Here is a 23157-nt window from a genome sequence, read left to right as displayed (position 1 = left end):
CTGCTTAATTTTCACAAGTGTAGTACTTTAGATAAGTCTACTTTCCATGAGAAAGAAAAAAGGAGGAACGAGATCATCTGTTTGAAGATGGCTGACCTAAGAAAGAGATAACACAGATGAAAATTTCTTGACATTTTTATGAACTCATCATTTCTGCCATTTAATATATATACAGAGAAAATCCTATTTCCACTGATTGATTACTTTAATGAATAAATGTACTGTACTCTCCGTGATTTGGTGGGCTGAGCCGATTAAATTCCCTTTGCCAGCAGAAAATAGACTTGCATGAAAAAGGATTGAAGACCTGTTCGTTTTCAGTACACACAGAGAGATTTTTTAAAAGTCAGTCTAAATCTCAAACTACTTTCATTTCTGTTTCTTTAATTAAGTATTACCTACTGACTCCCAACTCTGACGTGTACAATGCCAGGCATGAAAAAAAAATGAAAAGCATTTGTTTCAAAATGTGACTTTGGGCCAGTCACACACCCTCAGCCTAACCTTTCTTTCAGTGTTGTGAGGATAAAACAGAAGAGAAGAGAAAGCAGCTTTGGGTTCCTATTGGGGAGAAAGATAGGGTATAAATAAAGTAAACAAGCACATTTTCAGGGAAGATATAACATACAATGCAAAACCTCCCCTGAAGTCAGAGATTCAAAACAGAAGTTGCTGTACATATTCAAAAGAACATTCAATGTTTCAAGGAGGAATTCCAGTTCGGCCCTTCAAATTATTCCAAGGGCAGGAAAAAGCAAACAACATTATGATGTAGTGTCTGAAGCAAGCGTGGTGTAGTGGTTAAGAGCGGTGGACTCTAATCTGGAGAACTGGATTTGATTCCTCATTCCTCCACATGAGCAGCAGACTCTACTCTGGTGAACTGGGTTTGTTTCCCCACTCCTCCACATGAAGACTGCTGATTAACCTTGGGCTAGTCACAGTTCTCTCAGAACTCTCTCAGCCCCACCTACCTCACAAGGTGTCTGTTGTGGGGAGAGGAAGGGAAGGCGATTGTAAGCCGCTTTGAGACTCCTTAAAGGTAGAGAAAATCAGGGTATAAAAACCAACTCTTCTTCCTCTTGAACACTGTACTTCATGCCTTTCATTCGTCTGCATTTTTTCATATACTACTTTTCCAGGAAAGAGGTGCCAAGCAGCGCACACTAATAAAACAACAATGAAACGTATCATAACAGGTAGTCAAGAAAAGCGATCCCATTCTATACAATTTAGTTGGCAGGAACACAGCCAGCCTTAAACTCTAAATTCATATTCTCTGTGGACTCCTTCCATTCTTTTACATAAGCTGTTTCTTTTGTGGCTGCCAAGCTGCTGTTCTGTGGCAAGAAAGAAAAAGACAGTAATGGGATAAAATAAATAAGGTTAACTCCTATATGCTTTCTTTCCATTGCTGCAAAATTGATTCTCAAAGCTATGCTATGTGGGTGTTGCATTTATGCAAGACAGAGAGCTCGAGATAGATCGTATTTTCTTAGCCTCAATGTGGTTGGCTTTTCAGTTTTTCACAGAGTATCACATTCTGTCCCCGAAACACATCATACAGTATGTGTATGCTGATGTCAATAGAGATGTTTGTCCTTGGCTGGGGTTCAGCATGTCAGTGCTGAAGAAATGCTCTGACAAAGGCCTAAATGCATAGAGACACACGTACTGATGCCCTTATGCAAACTGATAGATCAGATCTAGGATTGCGCTTAGCAATTATGTCCACAGTGATGTTTTTAGGTTTAAGACGACCACTGCTCTGGGAGCTTATATAACAACTGTCCTATGCCAAAATCTCAAGTATTCATACAATCCTGTATGTGAGTGAAATAATATTTTGGGCTTGAGAGTCCAAGTGGCTCTTTAGGCAACTGTCTGTAAAATCTGACAAAGAGATGTATATTTCCCCATAATACACTTACAGTGCAATCCTATGCAGATCAGTTCACCTGGAGAAAATGGCCACTTTGGCAATTGGACTACGGCATTGAAGTCCCTTCCCTTCCCAAACCCCGCCCTCCTCAGGCCCCAAAAACCTCCTGCTGGTTGTAAAGAGGGACTTGGCAACCCTAGTCTATAGGGTTGCCAAGTGCCAGGTGGTGGCAGGCAAACCCCCGCCAAACCACCTGGCTGCCCACCAACCAACTGAGGGTTGGTGGGCAACACGTGCACGCGTGCCTACCCAAGGCAACACAACACTTCTGGTTTACACCAGGAAACATCACATCGCACGGGGCCCCATTGCAATGCAGCACCTCCGGGTGTAAATGCATTGCAAGGGGCCTTTTACGACTCAAACTGGGAGTTTGAGTGGTAAACGCCCCCTTGCAATGCGTTTTTCACCAGGACGTGCCGCATCACAATGGGCCTGTTACCCCGTTGTGATGCAGCACTTCCGGGTGTAAACCAGAAGTGCCGCAATCGCGTTGGCGCGGCCGCACGCATGCAATGACTTACCACCCAAAAAACCTCCCACCGGACCAGAGGAGGGACCTGGTAAGCCTACTAGTCTAAGCCCAATGAAATGAATGGGATTAGACTGGAGTAAGTAACACTTCTTAGGATTGCACTGAGAACCCCCAGGAGAGTCTGTACAACATCAGTGGGCTTTAAAAGGGTATAACTCTTCTTCATCTAAGTATTGTTCATCTAAGTATTCTCTAGAGGGCCTCAGATAAGGCCTCAGTCACGATTCCCCACCTGCAGAATTGAAGTATTACTGATATACTTTACATTCACTGATGGAATAGTTTACTGCTAAAAGGGGTAGATGCCACAAATTAAATGGCTGTTACATTCCCAGTAGGAGGTACATCTACATGCTCCTACTGCATTTTGATAATTCAATGCTTCACAATGCAATCCAATGTGGAGTTACTCCAGTCTAAGCACACTGAAGGCAAAGGACTCAGACTGGAGTAATTCTGCATAGGATTGTACTGTCTGTCTGTGGTATGGGAAATGTTTCTGGAGTGCTTCTTTGTATGCTGTCATAATTGGTTTTTAAAACTGGCTGGAAAAACGTGGCTTAGAGTCCAACAATACAGGTTATGGGAACGGTTGCAACTCAGAGCAGGGTCTTCTTTGCAGTAGCCCCTACCTCTGTGGAACCATCATCCAGTAAGATATGTCGTAGCCTGTTTCTTTAGACATAGCGCAGACCTCTGTGGCTAGCTGAGTATTTAGTTCATTTTAGGGGGGTTTTATTTTTGATCATTAGCTTTAATTTTCAACTACTGACAGAGCTTTTAATAGTTTTAAAATTATTTCTGTTGTTAGTCATCCCGTCACTTTAAAAATTATGCACTATAAATTGTGAAACAAATAAAAAACAGGTATCTTCCACCTAAGGTTGCCAGGTCCCCCCTGGCAACTGGTGGGGGATGGGGTGGGGGACTTACCATCTGCAGAGGGAGGCTGGCACCAACGCAAAGACATCTGAAGTGACATCCACACGTTGGTGACGTCAAGGGAGACGCTCTGATATTTGGGCAAAAACTTTATGGTAGAGGCTGTTTTCACCATAGAGTTTTGCCCAAACACCACAGCATCTTCCTCAACATCACTGACATGATGACATCACTTCCAGAAGTGACGTCATTGTGCCGATAGGGCTGGGGCGTCATTTTATACCTGGTAAGATCCTCGCTGGCCAGCTGGATGGCACTGGAGGGAGGGGGCCCAAATCTGGCAACCCTACTTCCACACTCTCTCTCTTTCTCTCTCTCTTTCTCTCTCACACACATACCTAAGGCACAAGAACAGTCATAACTACAAATCCAGATATAGCTCAAAATGCTGCTGCAGTGATTTCTGAGCTGTGTACCAAGGAAAGACTAGCAGAAGCCTGAAGAACCACAAGGTGCATACAGCACATGGATTAGAGGCACTGACACAGAACCTCTGATTTCCTAAACGTCTGCGTTGAAGAGATTTCAAAGTACAACGGATCACCAGTACAAACAAAGCTTATGGAGAAATTCCACAAATCCAGATCACAGCTTTGATTGACTGAAAGACTATCTGGAACAGCAAGACCCTGCTATAGTGAGCCCACATTAACATTATGTGAAGCCTGTCCTTTGAGGGAAAGTACTGAAGAGCAGAAGTGAGGAGCAGGAAGTCCATTTCCCAAATCTCAGATCATCTTCTGGGTCGCTTTAGACCAGTTGTTCTCCTTCAGCACCCCTCCCATCTCTCCTGCAATATGTATGTGTAAAGTGCTGTCAAATCACAGCCAACTTAAGGTGACCCCAGCAAGTGGCTTTCAAGGCAAGTGAGGGGGTTACCGCACTTATCTTCCCAGCGATGTATTAAGAGTTTGAAAACGTTATAAAAAATACTGTTCGCACTTTCTATGTATTCCCACCGATGTATTAAGAGTTTGAAAACGTTATAAAAAATACTGTTCGCGCTTTGTTTGGCCCCTTTAGCTGTGAAGACGTCTTCCAACCATTTATAAGCCATGGTATCCAAAAACCCTTTTAAAGAGATGTTTTTTACAACATTTTCAAACTCTTAATACATAGCTGGGAATACAAAGTGCGGTAACCCCCTGAGAAGCAGAGGTGGTTGGCCATGGCCTTCCTCTAAAGAGCCTTCCCTTCTACAGAATCTCCCTTCCAAGTACCTACCCCGTAGCTTCTGAGAACTGACAAGATAGGGCTATACCATTTGATATTCTGTAATATATACCTTCTGTAATATAGGCATAATAATACTGCTATAATTGACAGTGTTGAAAAGATGACTAAGATCATGTACACCAAGTACTGTTGAACTCTGCTACGTACATTTTTGTTTGTTGTCAGTGGTGCCTATGGTTCTTAATCAATCTAGGGAGAAAACTATCACTATATGGGAGAATGAACCTAGTATTACATGTTCTGGCAACTTAGCTAGATCCCCCACTTAAGGGCAATGTTGAGGTCACCTCTCTTCCTAGGGCAAATTCAGAACATCAGAAAGATGTTCCATTACAAAAATTTCACGACAAGCTGCCATCATAGCCTGTGAGGCGAATCCAGGAGGCTGGTGCTGAAGCTGTGTCATCAAAGCCTGCCTCAGGTGCTGACAGCACTTCTTTAACATGTTGGCTTCTCTCACACAGACCTCCTTCACAGCAACAGCTGCTACTGATCGAGCCACTGCTGATCAGATGTCTCTCTTCGTGGTTAAGAGGCAAAAAACAAGGCTTTGGGAAACGACAGGCACTGCTGTCTTCTGTGGAAAGCTATAGCTCATTTGCTAGCATGTATGCTTCACACTTATTTGGTACAATAATCCAAGAGGTCTTCTCAAGAAGTGCCTCGGAAGAAAAACAAAACACTGGTCTTTATGAAAGGGGAAAGTAGGCAATATTTTCAGCACCTGAGAGGAATGTTTTAGTCAATACAACTCAGAATGTATGTACAGCCTAATAGGGGCCAGTCAACAAAAAACAAGATAGCAAGTTGAAGCCAGCCATCCAGAAACGGAGCTCCATGAGCAGAACAGAACTGCCCCCCACCACACTCTGGTCTCCTGCACACACTGCAAAATGCCCCCCCAGTGTCAGTACTACCCCACAGAAAGAGTGGTGGGTATGATACAGAGGTCTGCAGCAGGAAGGGAAACCAGCTAGTATTGCCTTCCCTTCGCTTTCAGTGGAAATGCCTTGGTGCCCTTCTTCTTCTTCTTCAGATACAAGCCACTGCACCACTCTTATTATTTAACCCAGGATGAGGTGCACTTAGAACATACAAGGGGAAGAACATTAATACTTGCATTTCTAAGAAAAGGCATTGAAAACATTGAAAATTTTGAAACATACCTCAAGTCCGTTTCATTTGCCCAGGGGGGGAGACCACAACCCCTCTGTGTGTGTTAAGTGCTGTCAAGTCACTTCCGACTTATGGTGACCCTATGAATTAATAACCTCAAAATGCCCTATTGTTAACAGCCTTGCTCAGGTCTTGCAAACGGAGGGCCATGGCTTCATTTAGTGAGTCAATCCGTCTCAAGTTGGGTCTTCCTCTTTTCCTGCTGCCTTCTACTTTCCCTAGCATTATTCTCTTTTCCAGTGACTCTCGTCTTCTCATAATGTGACCAAAGTACAATAGCCTCCGTTTAGTCATTTTAGCTTCTAGGGATAGTACAAGCTTGATGTGTTCTAGAATCCACTGCTTTGTCTTTTTGGCAGCCCACAGTATCCGTAAAACTCTTCTCCAACACCACATTTCGAAGGAATCTACTTTCTTCCTGTCAGCTTTCTTCATTGGCCAACTTTCACACTCAAATTTAGTAACAAAGAATACTATGGCATCAATTATCTTGCTCACCAGCAACATATCCTTACATTTAAGAATCTGTTCTAGCTCCTTCATGGATGCCCTTCCCAGTCTCAGACTCCTGATTTCTTCTTGCAGTCTCCTTTTGGTTGATGATGGAGCCAAGGAACAGAAAATCTTGAACAATTTAGATTTCTTCATAATCAGCCTTAAAGTTGTGGAATTTCCCAGTAGTCATTACTTTCATCTTCTTCATGATCAGCTATAATCCTGTTTTGGCACCTTCTGCTTTAACTTTCATCAGTAGTTGTTTCAAGTCTTCACTATTTTCAGCCAGTAATGTGGTGTCATCTGCATATCTCAAATTGCTACTGTTCCTCCACCAGTGTTCACTCCACCTTCATCTAAATCTAATTTAGCTTTCCTTATGATATGTTCTGCATAGAGATTGAAGAGATAGGGAGATCAAATACATCCTTGTCTGACACCTTTGCCAATTGGAAACCATTGTGTTTCTCCATGTTCTGTCCTAACAGTAGCCTCTTATCCAGAGTACAGGTTACGCATTAAAACAATCAGATGTTTTAAAACCAACCATAGTGTTTCATGATCTACACAGTGGGCACTTTCACACATGTGGTATAATGCACTTTCAATGCACTTTAATGATCATTTGCAAGTGGATTTTGCCATTTCACACAGTAAAATCCAGCTGCAAAGTGCATTGAAAGTGCAATATTTAGATTGAAAGTGCATTATTTGGCATGTTTGAAAGTGTCCAGTCAAAAGCTTTGCTGTAATCTATGAAACACACACTGATTTTTTTCTGAAATTCTCTGTAGAATGTGGGGACAGCAGTGAAGAGAACAAGCAAGGCATGCATATGCAGCAAAATGAAAGGCAGAGAAATGCCCAGAGTTAAATGAATGGATGAATAAACTAACTGAATATGTGACTATGGCAAAATCAACATCATTTATACATTACAGACCAATTTCAGAATTTCCGAAAAAAACGAATGTGCTTTTTAATTACATAGTTGAAAATTAAATTAAAATTAAAACAGAAGAATAAAGATTTAGGTAATACTTGTTTTATAAAAAATATGTTATTAGATATAAAGATATATTGAAAATATAGAGTAATGTAACTCGAAAGAAGTGAACTTCTAAAATGTAAATTTAAAAAGTAAGCTCCAACTAAATTGTATTAATATGATTGCTTATGGTTAATGTTTATATGTTTGTATACTGAAATAAAGCTTTAAAAAAAACAAGCAGGGCATGGAAACTTACATATTTGTAATGAGCCTCTGAACAGTCAAAAGTCAGGCGTTTCCAAGCTTTGGTTGCAAAATCTCACTAGGGGTCATTGAAAGTGAGGGATGAAGCTACGTGCACCTGATAGCTATGGGTCCATTTTGCTGATTGGTCCAGCTCAGATGGAATTTCAATTTTTCTAAACCACTATGGTGTCAGAAAACAATGCTGGGCTCAACTGTGCCCAGGTGCTGTGGATGAACTTGGCATGCTCAACTGAAATGCCCACAAGTCAGCATGGGCTATTTGATGCCCTTTGTCCCATTTTATCGTCACAATAATCCTGTGAGGCTGTGACAAAGTGATTGGCCCAAAATCCCATAGTAACTTCATGACTGAGTGTGAATTCAAGTCCTGGATTTCCCTGTTCCGAATGCAACAGTCTGTTTGCTGCACTACTTTATACTGGCTAGCCTTTCTCACATCTGCCATATACTGAAATGGTGGAGCAAAAAGCCTGTAAGATACTTTGAAGGCAAATTGCTCTCAAATTAAGACCCTGGATCACACAGGGAAGGCTGAGTATGTGACTAGGGGTGCTTGCATACTGTTCAGTGGTCACGAACAGAGTCCTGATTTTTCGCCAGTTTGATAGTTCATCGAGCTCTTTGTCTGTTTTGACAAGTTGCTTCACTTGATTCCTTCACCGTACTCCTTCCTAACCATACAGTATGTCACAATTGGCTTCAGCCTAATAGTATTCTACTACTCTCCCATCCAAGCTGTGTAATTGCTCCACTCAACAGGTGATTGTTTAACTACACAATTAGATCATTCACAAATCATATACATTAGTTATAAATAAGTGCTGTTTCAATAAAATTTTACCCTTTGGTGTTCATCTGAGTAGTCCTTAGTGATGCTAATGGCCACCAATCGGTTTGAATATGCAACATGTTTGTGCATGTGCAGTTTTTGAAAACACCAACACCAATCGGTTTGGCAGGCGCTTGCAGCTGTTCAGCACAAATCAAACAGATTGGGTGACTGACTCGCATCTGATTGACTAGCATCTGATCTGACTAGCATTCTGACATAGTAAGTTCGACTACTGAATTTGTTCCTGGCAAATTTTGCAGCATCCCTATATAGAACCATTGTATTTTATGCTGCTTTATTATTATTATGGGTTTTAGTCTTGATTTATGCTGCTGTTTATTTTTATAAGGTTAATTTAATTTTTAAAATTTTCATTTGTTTTTACTTTTTATAAGCCACCTAATCAACTTTTTAGCTGACAGTGAACAGTAAAAATGTTCTATGCAAACAAATAATGGGTTGGATGATGGATCTATTGCATTAACAGTGGCATCTTTCCTTTGACACAAGCGGAAAAGCCTCTTGGATCAGGGGAAGGTACCTTGCTCTGGAGAAAGAAACGACCATTTGCAGAACAGATCCATGAGATCCAACCCATCATAAATAAAATCATGGATAGCATGAAATGGAAACTTCCTCATTTGTATGGAAGGCAGCAGCTTTGAGCACACCCTAATAGCTAAAATTCTAGGATCAGATTAACATGGAAATAAAAATTTGCCCTAATGCATTTGTTCTTCAATTTTTTTCCCTTTCTTGTGCACTCTAACTTTGCATTCTCTATTTATAATTGGATCACCAATCTCCACTACAACTCAGGGAAAGCATGTAGACAATATCTAGTTATATTGTTTAGCTTTTGCCTTAATTGGCTACGGCTTCTGCAATTTTAAGACTCAAAGCTACGTTGACCAAAATTATGGTACCGCTAACAGCAATATGACACACAAATTTGCTGGCATACAAAACCCATTTTAACAGATCCCAAAAGTGACATCCATAAAGCTGTCAGGCTTTCTCCACAGGACAGTCATCCTCTTCGTGTTTCAAGTGCCAAATTAATTGCTTCTGACATTTAATGTATAACCTAAGGTACTTTAAAGTTAAAAGTTGGCTATGATAACAGTAGTTTAGACTGGCATTCTGTTTGCAGAGAGTGAGGGTATTCACATGGACTTTGTGTGTGTGTGTGTGTGTGTGAAGCACGACACTGATACCTCTAAGCAATGTCCAACTGTACCATCGACCTCCGTCTTCATGCCATCCTACTTGCATTGTCTCAATCGCAGAGGCAAATTACTAGCCATGCTTTAATCATAAAGCTCCATCTACTGGAAGAACGGAGGAATGTACACAGAAAAAGAGAGGCCGATGAATCAGCTGAAACATAAGAACAGCTTCCTAACTATGAAGTTCACAGTGAACACCCAAGGAAATAATTATTCTGTGGAGGAATCTAGATCCTGCTGCATACACTGGAAGTGTGCTTTAAAACAAACAGTGCACACAACACTGCATAGATAATAGATTTCAGAGTAGCTGCGACCTCTTTTCTTCTGCACATGATAATAGACTTGGGACATGATCCAGTATACTTTCTGCACATTGTTTCCTGCAATGTGGGTCAAATGGCAGTCCAAGTACGCTAAATAAATCTCCCGCCACAGGCTGCCTTCATGTGTGCAGAGAGATGTATTCAAATGAAAGTTACCTAATGACACACCTCCTTCAAGATGTATCTTGTATAGAAACTGTCCAATGGAAATATGTACAACAGAAATGAAATCTGTGTGGTCGGGGGCTGCATGATTGGACAGGGGTTTAGGAGCGAAGTGTCATGCACTTATGTGATCTCAATGGGACTTGTTTGTATAAATTCAATTATTTAAATCGTTCTTTAATGACATATTTATATACTTAAGGAAAAATCTTTAAAGTTCAACCATTTTTAACAAAGTGGTATTTAGTAATTTTAAAAACTCTTATCAAAAGTTTATAAAATTATTTTGGAATGTGAATGTCACTTGCAACAGTGACATTAAGAAAATAAGGAGAAATGAGCGCAAGGTATTGGAGCCAACATACCTATGTATCTGGAAACATTTGTTTTCATTAGAAATAGATATTGGTTTGCATGAGGATGTGGGATGAAATTGTTTTAAAATACTAAGAAAGAGTATTATTCCTACTGTATTGAATAAATAGCAAACAGTGCACAGAATGCTGAGAGTATTAAGAAAACAGTCTGTTGATTTTTTTAAGGATTTAAGGATTTTTATCTTTTAACACAGGGGTGGGGAACCTTTTTCCTGCCAAGGGCCATTTGCACATTTATAACATCATTCGGGGGCCATACCAGGTGTAGATCTCCCAGTGTGTGGGGGAGAGGCTAGGGTTGCCAGGTCTCTGGTCACCACCTGGAGGTTGGCGACCCCAGGGGAAGCCACGCAGAGAAGGCCTGGAGTGCGCCCCCGCTCCCCCCCCACCAGGCGGGAGGGCAGCCAGCGGTGGGTCTGAGCAAACGAGGTGCCAGGGGGGCGCAGCCCGCAGTCGATCGGCAAGGGAGGAAGGAAGGAAGGAAAACAGAGAAAGAGGAAAAGGGAGAGAGGGAGAAAGAAATTGAAAGAGGGGGAGAAAGAAAAGGATGGAGGGAGACAGACAAAGAAAGAGACAGAAAGAGAGGGAGAGAGAAAAGCCTTCCCCCCCACACGCACACGCCCGCCAGCCCTGTACGACCGGGCCCCAGGCTCCATGCCCTCCTCTGCCCCAGAGTCCACAAAAGGCCCCCCAAAGCCCGATCGGCTCCTGCGCGCATGCTCTGCCGCCGGGAGCCGTGGGCCTCTTTTCCCCCCCTCCCTCTCGCTGCTAAACAGACAAGCAGCGAGAGGGGCTTACAGTGTGCCCCAGCGTTCCTGCACGCCGCTGCTATAGGGGGCAGCCTTGGGGGAAGGGTCCCTCCCCCTCCTCTCTCCGACCAACAGCCGTCAGTCAGCAAGAGGAGGTCCAAAGGGCGCCGCAGTGCCCCTGCAAGCCGCGGCCCCAGGAACACCCTCAGGGAGGGCTGCCCTGCGCCGAGCCTCCACAACAGGGCCCCGGAGCTCCCGAGGGCCACAAAAAATGTCATCGGGGGCCGCATACGGCCCCTGGGCCAGAGGTTCCCCATCCCTGTTTTAACATATATCAGGGACAAAGTTTTTGCAAGAATAATTACTCCCATGTACTTCAAAGGAACTTCAAAGGAAGAATCCAATGCAAAATTGCAGAATTAGAATTCATTAAAAAGTCCAAGACTACTGTACTAAGTGTTAACTGGAACCTGAGATTCCTCATGTAATGCTAATACATTTCTTTGCTTTTTGGCCGTTAAGTCACAGCCGATTTATGGACAACCTGAAGGGTTTTCAAGGCATGAGATGTTAAGAGCCCATTCATGAAATTCAATTTTGCAGTGGATCCCAAGAATATGTTGTTAGGAATAGTACCAATTGCTGTCGTGAAATCATCAGAAGAGTTGTACAGATATATTACCACAGCAGCAAGAGTGGTGCTGGTTGCAAAGTGGAAGACAGAAGACTGTCCAGAAGAATGGAAGGACAAACTAGCAGAGTATGCAGTGATGGCCAGGCTGACAAATTAAGTGAATAAAAGACCCAGAGAAGAGTTTCAAAATAATTGGAAACTTTATTATTCATGTTTCATAAAATGCTATATAGGTGAGTATGGTTGGATATAATTGTATTTTATAGAAGCATTAGATATTAATATAAAAATAAGTTAGTATTAATGTTAAGATTAGTAGAATAGGCAGTGAAAGCAAGTATTATATTAACAATATAGAGAATGAACGAGCAAGTAAAAAATAAGAGGATCTATTATTAAGGGTATAGAAATTTGACATAACACAGTTTATATGTAGGATAGAAAAATGGCTGAATTTTATCAAATCTTTGTATGACCAACCACTGACCAAACATTATATACTGTTTTGTCTTGTTTTCAGTTTTTCTGTATTTCCTATTTCTGTTCTTATTTTTATTGAAATGAAAAAAAAATCTTAAAAAACAGAAGAGCCCATTCCTGAATGGGGGTAGATCCCCAGCATCCAGGTGCGACACAACTGTGCTGCCTCCTCAGAGGCTTCCAGGCCGCCATGGCAGCAAAAAAAGAATAAAAAATAAATAAAACCCAGAAAAATGGGGGGAATGTCCCATTGCACAAAGTGAGGCTGCGCCACCAAAAAAGGTGGTGCAGCTATGCTGCAACTCGAGGGGATGTTCCCGGGGCGATGCAAGCTTCCATCTATAAAATAATATCTTTAAATATGAGACTTTTCATTAATGGAAAATTAAATTACTATATATAGTTAAAGACAAAAAATAGATACTCTTGTAAGAAACGGGACTTTATTCAATTATGTGACAATCCATCACATTTCAGTGTAAAATATTAAGAAAATTCCAATTTAAAAAAGAAAAAATTAGGGGGGGGGACTTGGTACTTTTGGTAAGGGCTTTTAAAGTCTGCATGGCATGTTATTGAGGGGGGGATCTCTTTTATGCTGAAAAGAGGCTAAAAGGAATGGTGAGGCCCCATGAGTCGCTTCAGTCCCTTACACTGTGGCCACAGTAAAAAAGGAAACAGCAAGAAAGTATGGTCATATAGACACGTAATGGGAAAATACTGGGGAATTTTTATGGGGCAGTTGGGGAGGTGGAGGAGTCAAGGTTTGGTGTGAATGACACCATGGCCCATAAAAATTCACCAGTACAGTTTTCCATCACATATCTATCACCAGAGGTGGACTGTGATCCAAGAAAGCTCATACTGAAATAAATGTTATTAATCCAGTGCCACTAGATTGTTGTGTTCTCTTCTACAGAGCAAGGCAAATGAAAAGCAAGCCTGGCCGTCCACTTTACTATCCTGCAGCTACACACTAGGCAAGACTACCTCAAAGTACATTAATTTATGGGCTTAGACTGGAGTAACTCTACATAGGATTGTACTGTCAATGACTCTCAAACAGTGAACAGTGGAATCCTATGCACGTTTAGAGAGCCAGCGTGGTGTAGTGGTTAAGAGCGGCGGTTAGGAGTGATATACTCTAATCTGGAGACCTGGGTTTGTTTCCGGCAATTCCCCATTCTTCCACATGAGTGGTGGGCGCTAATCTGCTGAACCAGGTTGGTTTGCCCACATGAAGCCAGCTGGGTGACCTTGGGCTAGTCACACTCTCTCAGCCTCACCTGCCCCACAGGGTGTCTGTTGTGGGGAGGGGAGGAGAATGTAAGCCGGTTGGATCCTTCCTTAACTGGTGGACAAAGTCAGCCTATAAAAACCAGCTCTTCTTCTTTATTCCAATCTAAGCCCACTGATATCGATGGGTATAGATCACTGGTTCCCAACCAGGGGGCCGTGGACCCCCAGGGGTCCGCGAGAACTAAAGTTCTCTATTATAAAATATATATATTCAAATATTATTCTAAGTTTGTTTAACTAACAGTTATGATTAAAGTTCATTTTCAAATTCTCTGAATTTTTATTTTGAACCTTGGGGTCCCTGGACCGAACAAAAAAGTCCTAGTGGTCCCTGGTCAAAAAAAGGTTGGGAACCACTGGTATAGATGGTTGTGAATCTGAATAGGAATGCTCTATAAATGCACGTGCCCTCTGTAAACCTCTGCTTGATTGTGTGTGTGTTAAGTGCCGTCAAGTCGCTTCCGACTCATGGCGACCCTATGAATGAAAGTCCTCCAAAATGTCCTATCTTGGACAGCCCTGCTCAGATCCTGCAAATTGAAGGCCGTGGCTTCCTTCATTGAGTCCCTCCATCTCTTGTTGGGTCTTCCTCTTTTCCTGCTGCCTTCGACTTTTCCTATCATGATTGTCTTTTCCAGTGACTCGCAAATAAATCACATATGGGTTCAATGCCGTTTACTCCCAAGTAAGCCTGCAACGCCCCGATTTATGCATAGGCTCAGGAGGGAAGATTGACAGGAGAGGCCACCGGCGTAGAGACGGGAGGCAGCAAGACCCCACGGTCATCAGCACCCCCTGCGCATGCGCAGACAGGGCTTCTGGTCCTCGGCCGCCCCGGCCGCTTCTTTCTCTCCAACCAGCGACCGGAGCTCAACGGGCTCTCTCAGGAGGCGGGCCTAACCATCTCCGTCTCCTCCAATCACGGCGCAGATTGTTGCCTGACGAGCCGGTGAGCGGCTTCCGTCCCTTCCTCGCCGAAGATGGCGGGCGTAGTCGGGCCCGGCCGCGGCGCCGAGGAGCTGAGCTTGCTGGAGAAGTCTCTGGGGCTGAAGAAGGGGAACAAGTACTGCAGCCAAGGAGAGCGGAAGGTGAGGGTGGGGGTTGGCGGGCGGTTTTACGTCGTTGGTCAAAAGAGAATTTAAAAGGAACCCCCCCCCCCAGCATCCACCGCTCATAAATTTTCGCCTAGCGGCTTCCGTAGAATTCGACGTCTCGAGCCCCCTGACTTAATTCTTGCGCCCCGGCCACGTGGTTTTCATTTTTGACAGCTTGAGCCCCCCCCCCCCATCGCTGCATCGTATTCCTTTTTTTTTTTTAAGGTCGCTGAGACGCTTTGCAAACTGTAATACTTACAGCTGGTTTGCAAAAGGATTGTTAATGCCATAAGCCTGCAGTTAACTTTTTATTATTATTATTAAAGATTTTTAATAAATTTTCAAACAGAAAGAAAAAACAAAATACAAACCACACAGGAAATAAAAAGAGGGGGGAAAATGTAACAATATAGATAGCTACGTAATAAGAATGCTATATCTATAAAGAAATTCACAAAAACTAACCAAACATACAGTTATTGCATTCTTATTACAGTTAACTTACGATCAGTTTGTCATTTTCTTTCCAAGGAGCTCAGCATAGCATTATTTGTGTTTTCTTCCCGTTAATGCCGCTGCGTTCTATCTACAACAGCCTTGCGAGGTAGGCTAGGGGGAGGTGATGGTGAGGAACTGGCCCAAACGCACGCATACACTTTGTGGTATCCGGAAGGATGGGACTGTGGCTCAGTGGTAGAACATCTGCTTTACGTGCAGAAGATCTCAGGTTCAGTTCCAGGCATCTTCATTTAAAAGCATCCAGGTAGTAGGCGACATAGAAGATGTCCATCTGAAATGCTGGAGGCCTTTGCCAAACTGAGCAGGCTGCCACTGATAGACCTGTGGTCTGAATCAGTATAAGGTAGCTTCGTGTGTTACCAAACTGCTTTTGAGATTAGATTTACATTACAAGCATGATTTGTATATGAAGGTCACAACTTCGGTATCTGGCATCTCCAGTTAAAAGGATGAGGTAGCAGGTAATATGAAAAACCTCTACCTGATTCCCTGGAGAGCCACTTCCAGGCTGAGTTGACAGTACTTACTCTGGTCTATTAATGGTTTCTCTTGGTATAAGCAGCTTTCTGAAGGATTTGAACCCAGATCTTATTATTAGTCCAACTCTAACATCTAAACTATATTGGCCTATTTGCTTTCCTCCTCCCCCTTCACAGCTTTTTGAGACATAACCTCTGTTCATACGTGCTTGTTATATAGATCACATCTTGAAAATATTTTGCCAATGCATTCTATTATAATTACTAGTTTGTCTTTGCTCCATGCTAATACAGGGGTAGGTTCCTTCAATTAGTGAAGATAAGCGAGTAATGGGGGCCGGCTTATCACTCAGTTGCTTCTATTTCAGCAGTTTATTTCTCAAGTAATCAATGGTGGCAGCCTACAATTTGCTTTTACTATTTTTCCTATGTTTTAGGACAAAGTGGTACTGGACACTTTTTCCCTGCCAAGTTAGATGTGTATGTTTCTTTAGCTTGGGAAGTATTTCAGAAATCTGCCTCCTCAAGTGATAACTGTTACAAAACCCATAGCCTCTTGATTGTGCAGAATGTGATTAAACTGAACCTGATTTTTGCTGGTATTTCAGTCAATCCTGAAATTAGATTTATAATGTGTGATTGTGGGATTGCTGCTAGGAACAGCCTATTTCTATAAACTAGTATGTTTGAACAAGTAACTCATGCATTAACTCATATCATTCAAACACATCAAATTGGGGGGCATATGTTTTCTGGCATCATATGGTTTAAAGAATTGACAGGGCTTAATCTCCTAAAACTAATTGTAATATTTTTATATACATGCTGGAGCAACCTGTGAAGACACGATAACAGGTATCATTTAGTGGACTAATTTGTATTGGTTCAGCTACTCTTGGCTTTCTTTAGGCCTCGTTTTGTTCAGAATGGTACAAAAGAAATTAGATTGATGTTTTGAGGACATGGGTAAAGGATTTATCCCTGTCTTGCAATAAGGCCCATTTCTTTTCTTGATCCTAACCTGTTTGCCAGAAGGCTTCATTGATTTTTATATGGTCTGACTTCCAATACGTTTATTTAGGATCAGGAGTTAGATTTTTCTTTTAAAAAACTAAATTAGGTGAGATCTGATTCTACAGAAGTTCAGCTGTTGTTCTACATTAGTTTTGCTGGGTCAACTTTGACTTTCTTTTTTTTTAGATTCCTGTACTACAGACAAACAATGGCCCCAGTCTGACAGGACTGACCACTATAGCCATGCATCTAGTCAAACAAGCAAAACGGGACCAGCTGCTTGGGAGTACTGCAGAAGAGAAAGCAATAGTTCAACAGTGGTTAGAATACAGAGTGACGCAAGTAGATAAGCAATCCAGTAAAGAAGAAACTAGAATAATTTTGAAGGTAAGAGTAATGTAATTTGTTTGGACTTCCAGGTGAATAGGAGTTAGGGGTTTTTTTATTGTTCTGTTTGTGCATTTCCTAGTGACAAGTGGCTGGCTGTAGTTCAGGTATGATCCAGAATTGCAAACATTATATTCTTGATACATTGTTATGGTTAGAAAATGTTGTGTACATTAGTTTTCCAAGAAAATGTGTAATAATTGGCTACTAGATAATCCTTCACCGCCTATTATTTTGGGTGCGGTGGAACACAGGCAGGATGGTGCTGCTGCACTCGTCTTGTTAGTGGCTTCCTAGAGGCACCTGGTTGGCCACTGTGTGAACAGACTGCTGGACTTGATGGGCCTTGGTCTGATCCAGCAGCGCCTTTTTTATGTTCTTATGACTCATGATCCTTACAAGTGGTGGCAGCATGGTACAATCAAAATGTAAACTACCGTGGAAAGTGAGTTTCAGAGGGTAGCCATGTTGAATTTAGGTGTTCTGCTTTGAAAAGTGAAAGAGATTGTGTGAAAGAGAAATTCCTTTCAATGTGTAAATGCTTTAAGTTATTGCAAAGGCTTCAATATAGCCTTTACAATAAATCCAGCTATGGACCAAATGTAACACAGTTGTTGTTAATAGATTTTAACACCACCTGTTAAGTTTCTTATTTTGACATTGATACATACCCAAAAGAAATGTGTGGCCCCTGACATTAATGATGGCATGATCATTAACAGACTTTTAACCATCAAAAGATACAGTAATGAGTTTTCAGGAAAACAAAATGGCCTCTCTGTGTGGATTTTACTGAAAGCTTTAGGGGTGGTCACCCCAGAACTAGGGGTTTAAATTGTTTCTGCAGACCTGGAATTTTCTGGGCCAATGATAGATGGTTGTGGGTAACTCTGATTTCACTTTCTGCACTTCAAAATTAGAGTGATGGTGCACATAGAGAGAAGCTCTCATAGAGAGACAGAAGGCAGGAGGCAAGTCGTCTAGGGCAAAGCTTCTAAACTGTGGGTCGCAACCCCATATGGGGTCATGTAACTGAATGTGGGGATCATGAAAAATTTGGTAAAATGGTAAAATTATATGTATACCAAATAATTGTTTTAAAATAAATTTGTTTATGATTTATTATCAGTAAATGTTTGATTTGTATTCCTATTTTATATACCTATATACCCAGGGACGCTTAAAAGTTTCTCAAGCAAAAAGGGGACACGAGTGGAAAAAGTTTAAGAAGCCCTGATCTAGGGGAATGCTGAGCATTTATTTTCTTAATATATCAGATAGTTAAAAACATAAGTTTAATAATGTCTCAGAATATTTCTCCTCAGATTCCAGATTTTGTATCAGTGACACACTGTATATTAGTGGCCCAATTAATATATTTACTATATTAATATCCTGATTTTTAATTGTAAAGTCTTCAAAATGACTCACACTTTCAAATACGTTAATTATACCCCATGTATTAATCCCCAATGTTGAATGAATATTTTAGCCCCTCCACCAAAAACAAGAGGTCGGTAGCATTCTGAGAGCCAAGCAGGGAGGAGAAAGATGCAGTTTCTTTGATCTGCCTCTAAAGTATCTCAATTACACACACACACACACTGAGTGACTGACAGACTGGATCGTTTATAAACTAAAGATATTACAAATGTTTTCTGTAGCAAATAAGTTCAGTCCAAGTAAGAAATTTTCAGTAGAACTTTAAATACTGAACAAGAAAAAAATACTATTTCCTTTTTGCTAGTATTTGAAATAAACTGTTCTTAGTAAATACTCAAATATTTACCAAAGATTTGTTTAGCAAGTATTGACAGTATAACAAGTAAATGGGAGATCTCTGAATGCCTTGCATAGTCTTAGCCAGCCTTCCACTGCCTTTTGGTCAGGGAATGAGACTTCCAGAGCATGCATAACTTCATGGGTCAGAAAGAGCAAGCTAGATGGGAATTTGAAAAGTATGCATAGACCTCTGTTTTCTAGGCTGCCCTGGTACACTTCTCTGTGCACATACGAATACTCATGCTTGGAGGGGAGAAGGAGAGAAACGAAACAGATTGATACACTCAAATTGTTTCCTTGTAGATTTGACATACATTTAATGTATTGTATTTTCTTCTAGGACCTTAATTCATACCTTGAAGATAAAGTATATGTTACCGGAAACAACTTTACTTTAGCAGATATCTTGATGTATTATGGACTGCACCACATCATAGTGAGTAAAAATGTTACAATCTTGGAAGATGATATATCCCTGTAAAAATTTCCATTGTACTGGCAATTGTAACTTCAGAAGAGTGTTCATAACATTTCAAGGGGTTTTGCATGTGTGTTATATTAGAGGTGATTTCTAATTGCTGACAACCTTCTGTATTATGGCAAGGTTTTCTGTATTTCATGGATGGATGCAGAAGTGTAAAGAGCATTAAAGCAAAGAATTGGATTCCACTGCATTCTTTAATCGTGCCAAAAAACTAGTTTAAGAATAAGTGACAATTCAGCCTTATTCTCATTTATTTCTTTTTAATTAAACCTTTTAAAATGCTTTCATGTTTTATAGAGACTTCACCGGTATATTTGTCAATAGAACAATAAATGACATAGATCATCTAGTTGAACATTGTAGGTGATGTTAAGATGGGTGAGAACTTGATTAACCCAGGTTGCCAAGTTTATATGTCTAACGATAGCGATAACCTTAACAAAAATTAATCCAGAGCAATATAAGGATCCATTCTTTTTATGGATCTTTTATAGGCAAGAGTACTGGATCACGGTAGTAAGTTGGTGCAGAAACTTTCTTACAGGGAATGAAATCAAATAAAAAGATCTAGTAATGGTGAAACTTCAGATTGAGATTTAATGGATTGAATGTTCTGTAGATTGTATAAGTGATTATATGTTGTTATAATGGTTCTTTCTTCTGTTGTTTAGGCTGACCTTACAGTGCAGGAGAAGGAGAAATACCTTAATGTGTCTCGCTGGTTTAATCATATTCAGCACTATCCAGGTATCAGACAACATCTGTCCAGCATAGTCTTCTTCAAGAACAGACTCTATAATGCTCATTAAGAGATCAAATGCCATGTTTGGCATTCTTGAGGAATGAAACCCATCATTTGGATCCACTAACAAGCAACCATTACTCCCCATATGTTAAGCTGAACAATCAGTGCCTAAAGTAATAAAGTTGCAGTGAGTAGCTATCTAGGATTGTGGACTTCCTCAAATCAGTTTCCTGGCAAATTCAACAAGTGAAATGTGAATCAAGTCCCACCCCACCCCCTGAAAGTTGGACATCATTTTAATCATGCAGGTGTATAGGAACTTGGTCTTTATTGTAGGAAAACATAAATCAACATTACTGCAATATACCTTGCTGTGCTATTTGTCTGAATTGTATCATGCATAGTACTTGCCTGTATTTTTCTCCTGTGGATGTTTATACTAATTTTGTAAAAGTTACTATGAAAAAATCTATTGTGCCAAGGATTTTAGAAAAAAGAAACCAAATGTATTGGTAGAAAACATATTTATGTGATAAATTATTTTAAGTTCTTTGATTTTGGTTCATTTTCTTGAAAAAATGTGAAAGATTAAAATGTCAGAATATCTTTTTGAGAAACTTTTTTCTTTTGATTCCAAAACAGTTAAACTTGACCGGACATAGAATAATAGCTAAGTTGTGGCTGTCTTTAAGGGGAGGGATGATTTAAAAGCTCTCCATTCCTTGACCCTTTCTTTTGAATAAAAAACCACCTTGGTCCTCCATAAGCCCCCACACTTCTTCCCATGTAGGAGCCTGGGAACAGCTTTGCTTAACTGTCCTTGCTTCATGTGCCCCATCATGTGGAACAACAGTATATGTGCATTTTAGTCTACATAGCAGTCTCTCTTGCACTCTAATAAGAGAAGCAGGTGTTTAGAGGTAACCCCATATATTTTTAATTGGTTCCATTTAGGAACTGTTGCTTGCAGAATGGTAAGCAGTTATGGGATATACATCCATCACTGTAGGCAACCTGGCCAGTGCCTGGATGGAAAGATGGTTGGAAATCATTTCGCCTGTTAAAACATTAATTTTGACACTGGAAAATTAAAAGATGTTTTCTAGCACAATTCAGTGTGGGGGGAGTTATTCATATTGATTCATTTCATTAGTATCTGAAATTGTCATACAATTATCTTCAAGTTTATGTAAATAGGGACTAGTTTTAGTTCTATATAGTTGAGAACAGGAAGTGCCTGTTGGGGAGATAAGGGAAGCTTGCAGCTGATATGAGTATGAATGATGTTTTTAAGAAATTGATCTGATTGTAGAATGAAGAGAGACACTTTTCCAGTGTTGATTAAAGTTGGTGTGGTGGGTTGAATCTGTTTGACAAGCTGAACGGTATTGGGGAGGAATGACTTCTGCTGATTCCTGTTTATGCTTCCAAGCACCATCCCATTGCTTTCCACCCAGGAACTGAAGCAGGAATTTAGGTATTGGGGGGAAATAATCCATTCCAGAATGGATTTTTTACTCACAATATTTTGTATTGAGCCCTCTGTTTTATCTCAGCTGTGTGTTAAATGTTACATTTCAGTAGTGTGGTTTTCTTTGTCCTCAAGCCCCACCCCTTTCCGAAATGTTTTTCTTATGTAAATAAATATTGGTCATTTCTTATGTTTGCTTTGTTCCTGCACAGATTTATAAGGATTATTGTTTAAAAGAAAACTTATTTTCACAGCACTGTCTGAACAACGATGCTCATTGTTAGTGCTTGTCATTGAATTATTATTTGCATAATTGCTGCATCTAAATTCACTCAAGAGTCTGGTATGTTGTTGTCTCAAATATGTGCCTCTGGGTTGCAAGGTCTTTGCCATATGGTGTGATGATACTCCACAGCAGCATATTCAGCAGTAGGATAAATGTTATCAGTGTGTAAATAAACTGCCGGTTGTCACTCCCGCTGCACTAGAGATGAGTTGGATGACTGAGTCGGGAAATGGATGTAACTAATGGAAGAGAATTATGTTGTTGAGATGGATATTCAGATAACTTAAACCTTCTCCTTTTATGTTAATTGTAACCATTCTGAGTATGTATAATTATTCTTGCCTTTTGCTGGTGGGAGTGACAGTTACTTTGTGCAATAAACATCGGGATTGTCCATGTTTGAGAGGCCCTTCTCAATTAAATGCAGACAGAAAGGGGGGGGAGAGGTAAAAGCCACCTGTGTGGAAATGTTATCAAAGCTGCTCTTTAGGTCAGTGGATTCTCTTTTCCTCTGCCAAAATAAAGACCACCATGCATTGTGACTTCCTTCATTACCTTTTTCGTGTTTCATCTCCCTTTGTTAATCACTTAAGTATAATTATTTGTAGCAGCCCGATGTGCTGACCGGTGTAAGTCATCCTCCTAAGTGGGGGGAAGCCTTGCTGTATGCGACCGCCCATTATGCAACAAAATACAAGCTACAACTTGTGACCTAGTTTAGAAAACTACATTTGCTAAACTCAAGTAGCTAGTGGTAGATTTCCTGTGTTATTGTGGTTATGTGCTTCATTGTGTCAGTAGTATGGGTAGAGCGACAAGAACGATGTAAATGGTGTGTATTCCATTTCATCATTATACCCTCCAATATAAAAAAATCATGAGTGAGTGCCTATTTAGCGGTAAAATTGGCTTCTTCTGTTTACTTGTGAAGTTGTTGGCTCACGCCCATCGCTACAGTAACACAATGTGGCCCTCAACCCAGAAGGAGGTTCTTCCATGCTTATGGGAACCTATGCAGAAAAATAATGTAATCCCTTTCTTCTAAAGCAGTGGTTCCCAACCTTTTTTTGACCAGGGACCACTAGGACTTTTTTGTTCGGTGTAGGGACCCCAAGGTTCAAAGTAAAAATTCTGAGAATTTGAAAATAAACTTTAATCATAACTGTTAGTTAAACATTAAACTTAGAATAATATTTGAGTATATATTTTTATAATAGAGAA

The 23157-nt window shown here is 40.8% G+C and overlaps 1 protein-coding gene across 1 annotated transcript; it reads left to right on the top strand.

Moving 5' to 3' along the window:
- Window positions 1–14655: 14655 nt before the first annotated feature.
- Window positions 14656–20307, top strand: EEF1E1 (eukaryotic translation elongation factor 1 epsilon 1). Its single transcript, XM_056854267.1, has 4 exons — window positions 14656–14763; window positions 16968–17168; window positions 19291–19386; window positions 20106–20307. The coding sequence occupies exons 1-4, from the start codon at window positions 14656–14658 to the stop codon at window positions 20241–20243; spliced, it is 543 nt and encodes a 180-aa protein (XP_056710245.1). The 3' UTR covers window positions 20244–20307.
- Window positions 20308–23157: the final 2850 nt, after the last annotated feature.

This window comes from Euleptes europaea, chromosome 8, assembly GCF_029931775.1.
Source record: "Euleptes europaea isolate rEulEur1 chromosome 8, rEulEur1.hap1, whole genome shotgun sequence".
In the NCBI taxonomy this organism is placed as follows: Eukaryota; Metazoa; Chordata; class Lepidosauria; order Squamata; family Sphaerodactylidae; genus Euleptes; species Euleptes europaea.
This window is presented reverse-complemented; position numbering and strand designations above follow the sequence as displayed.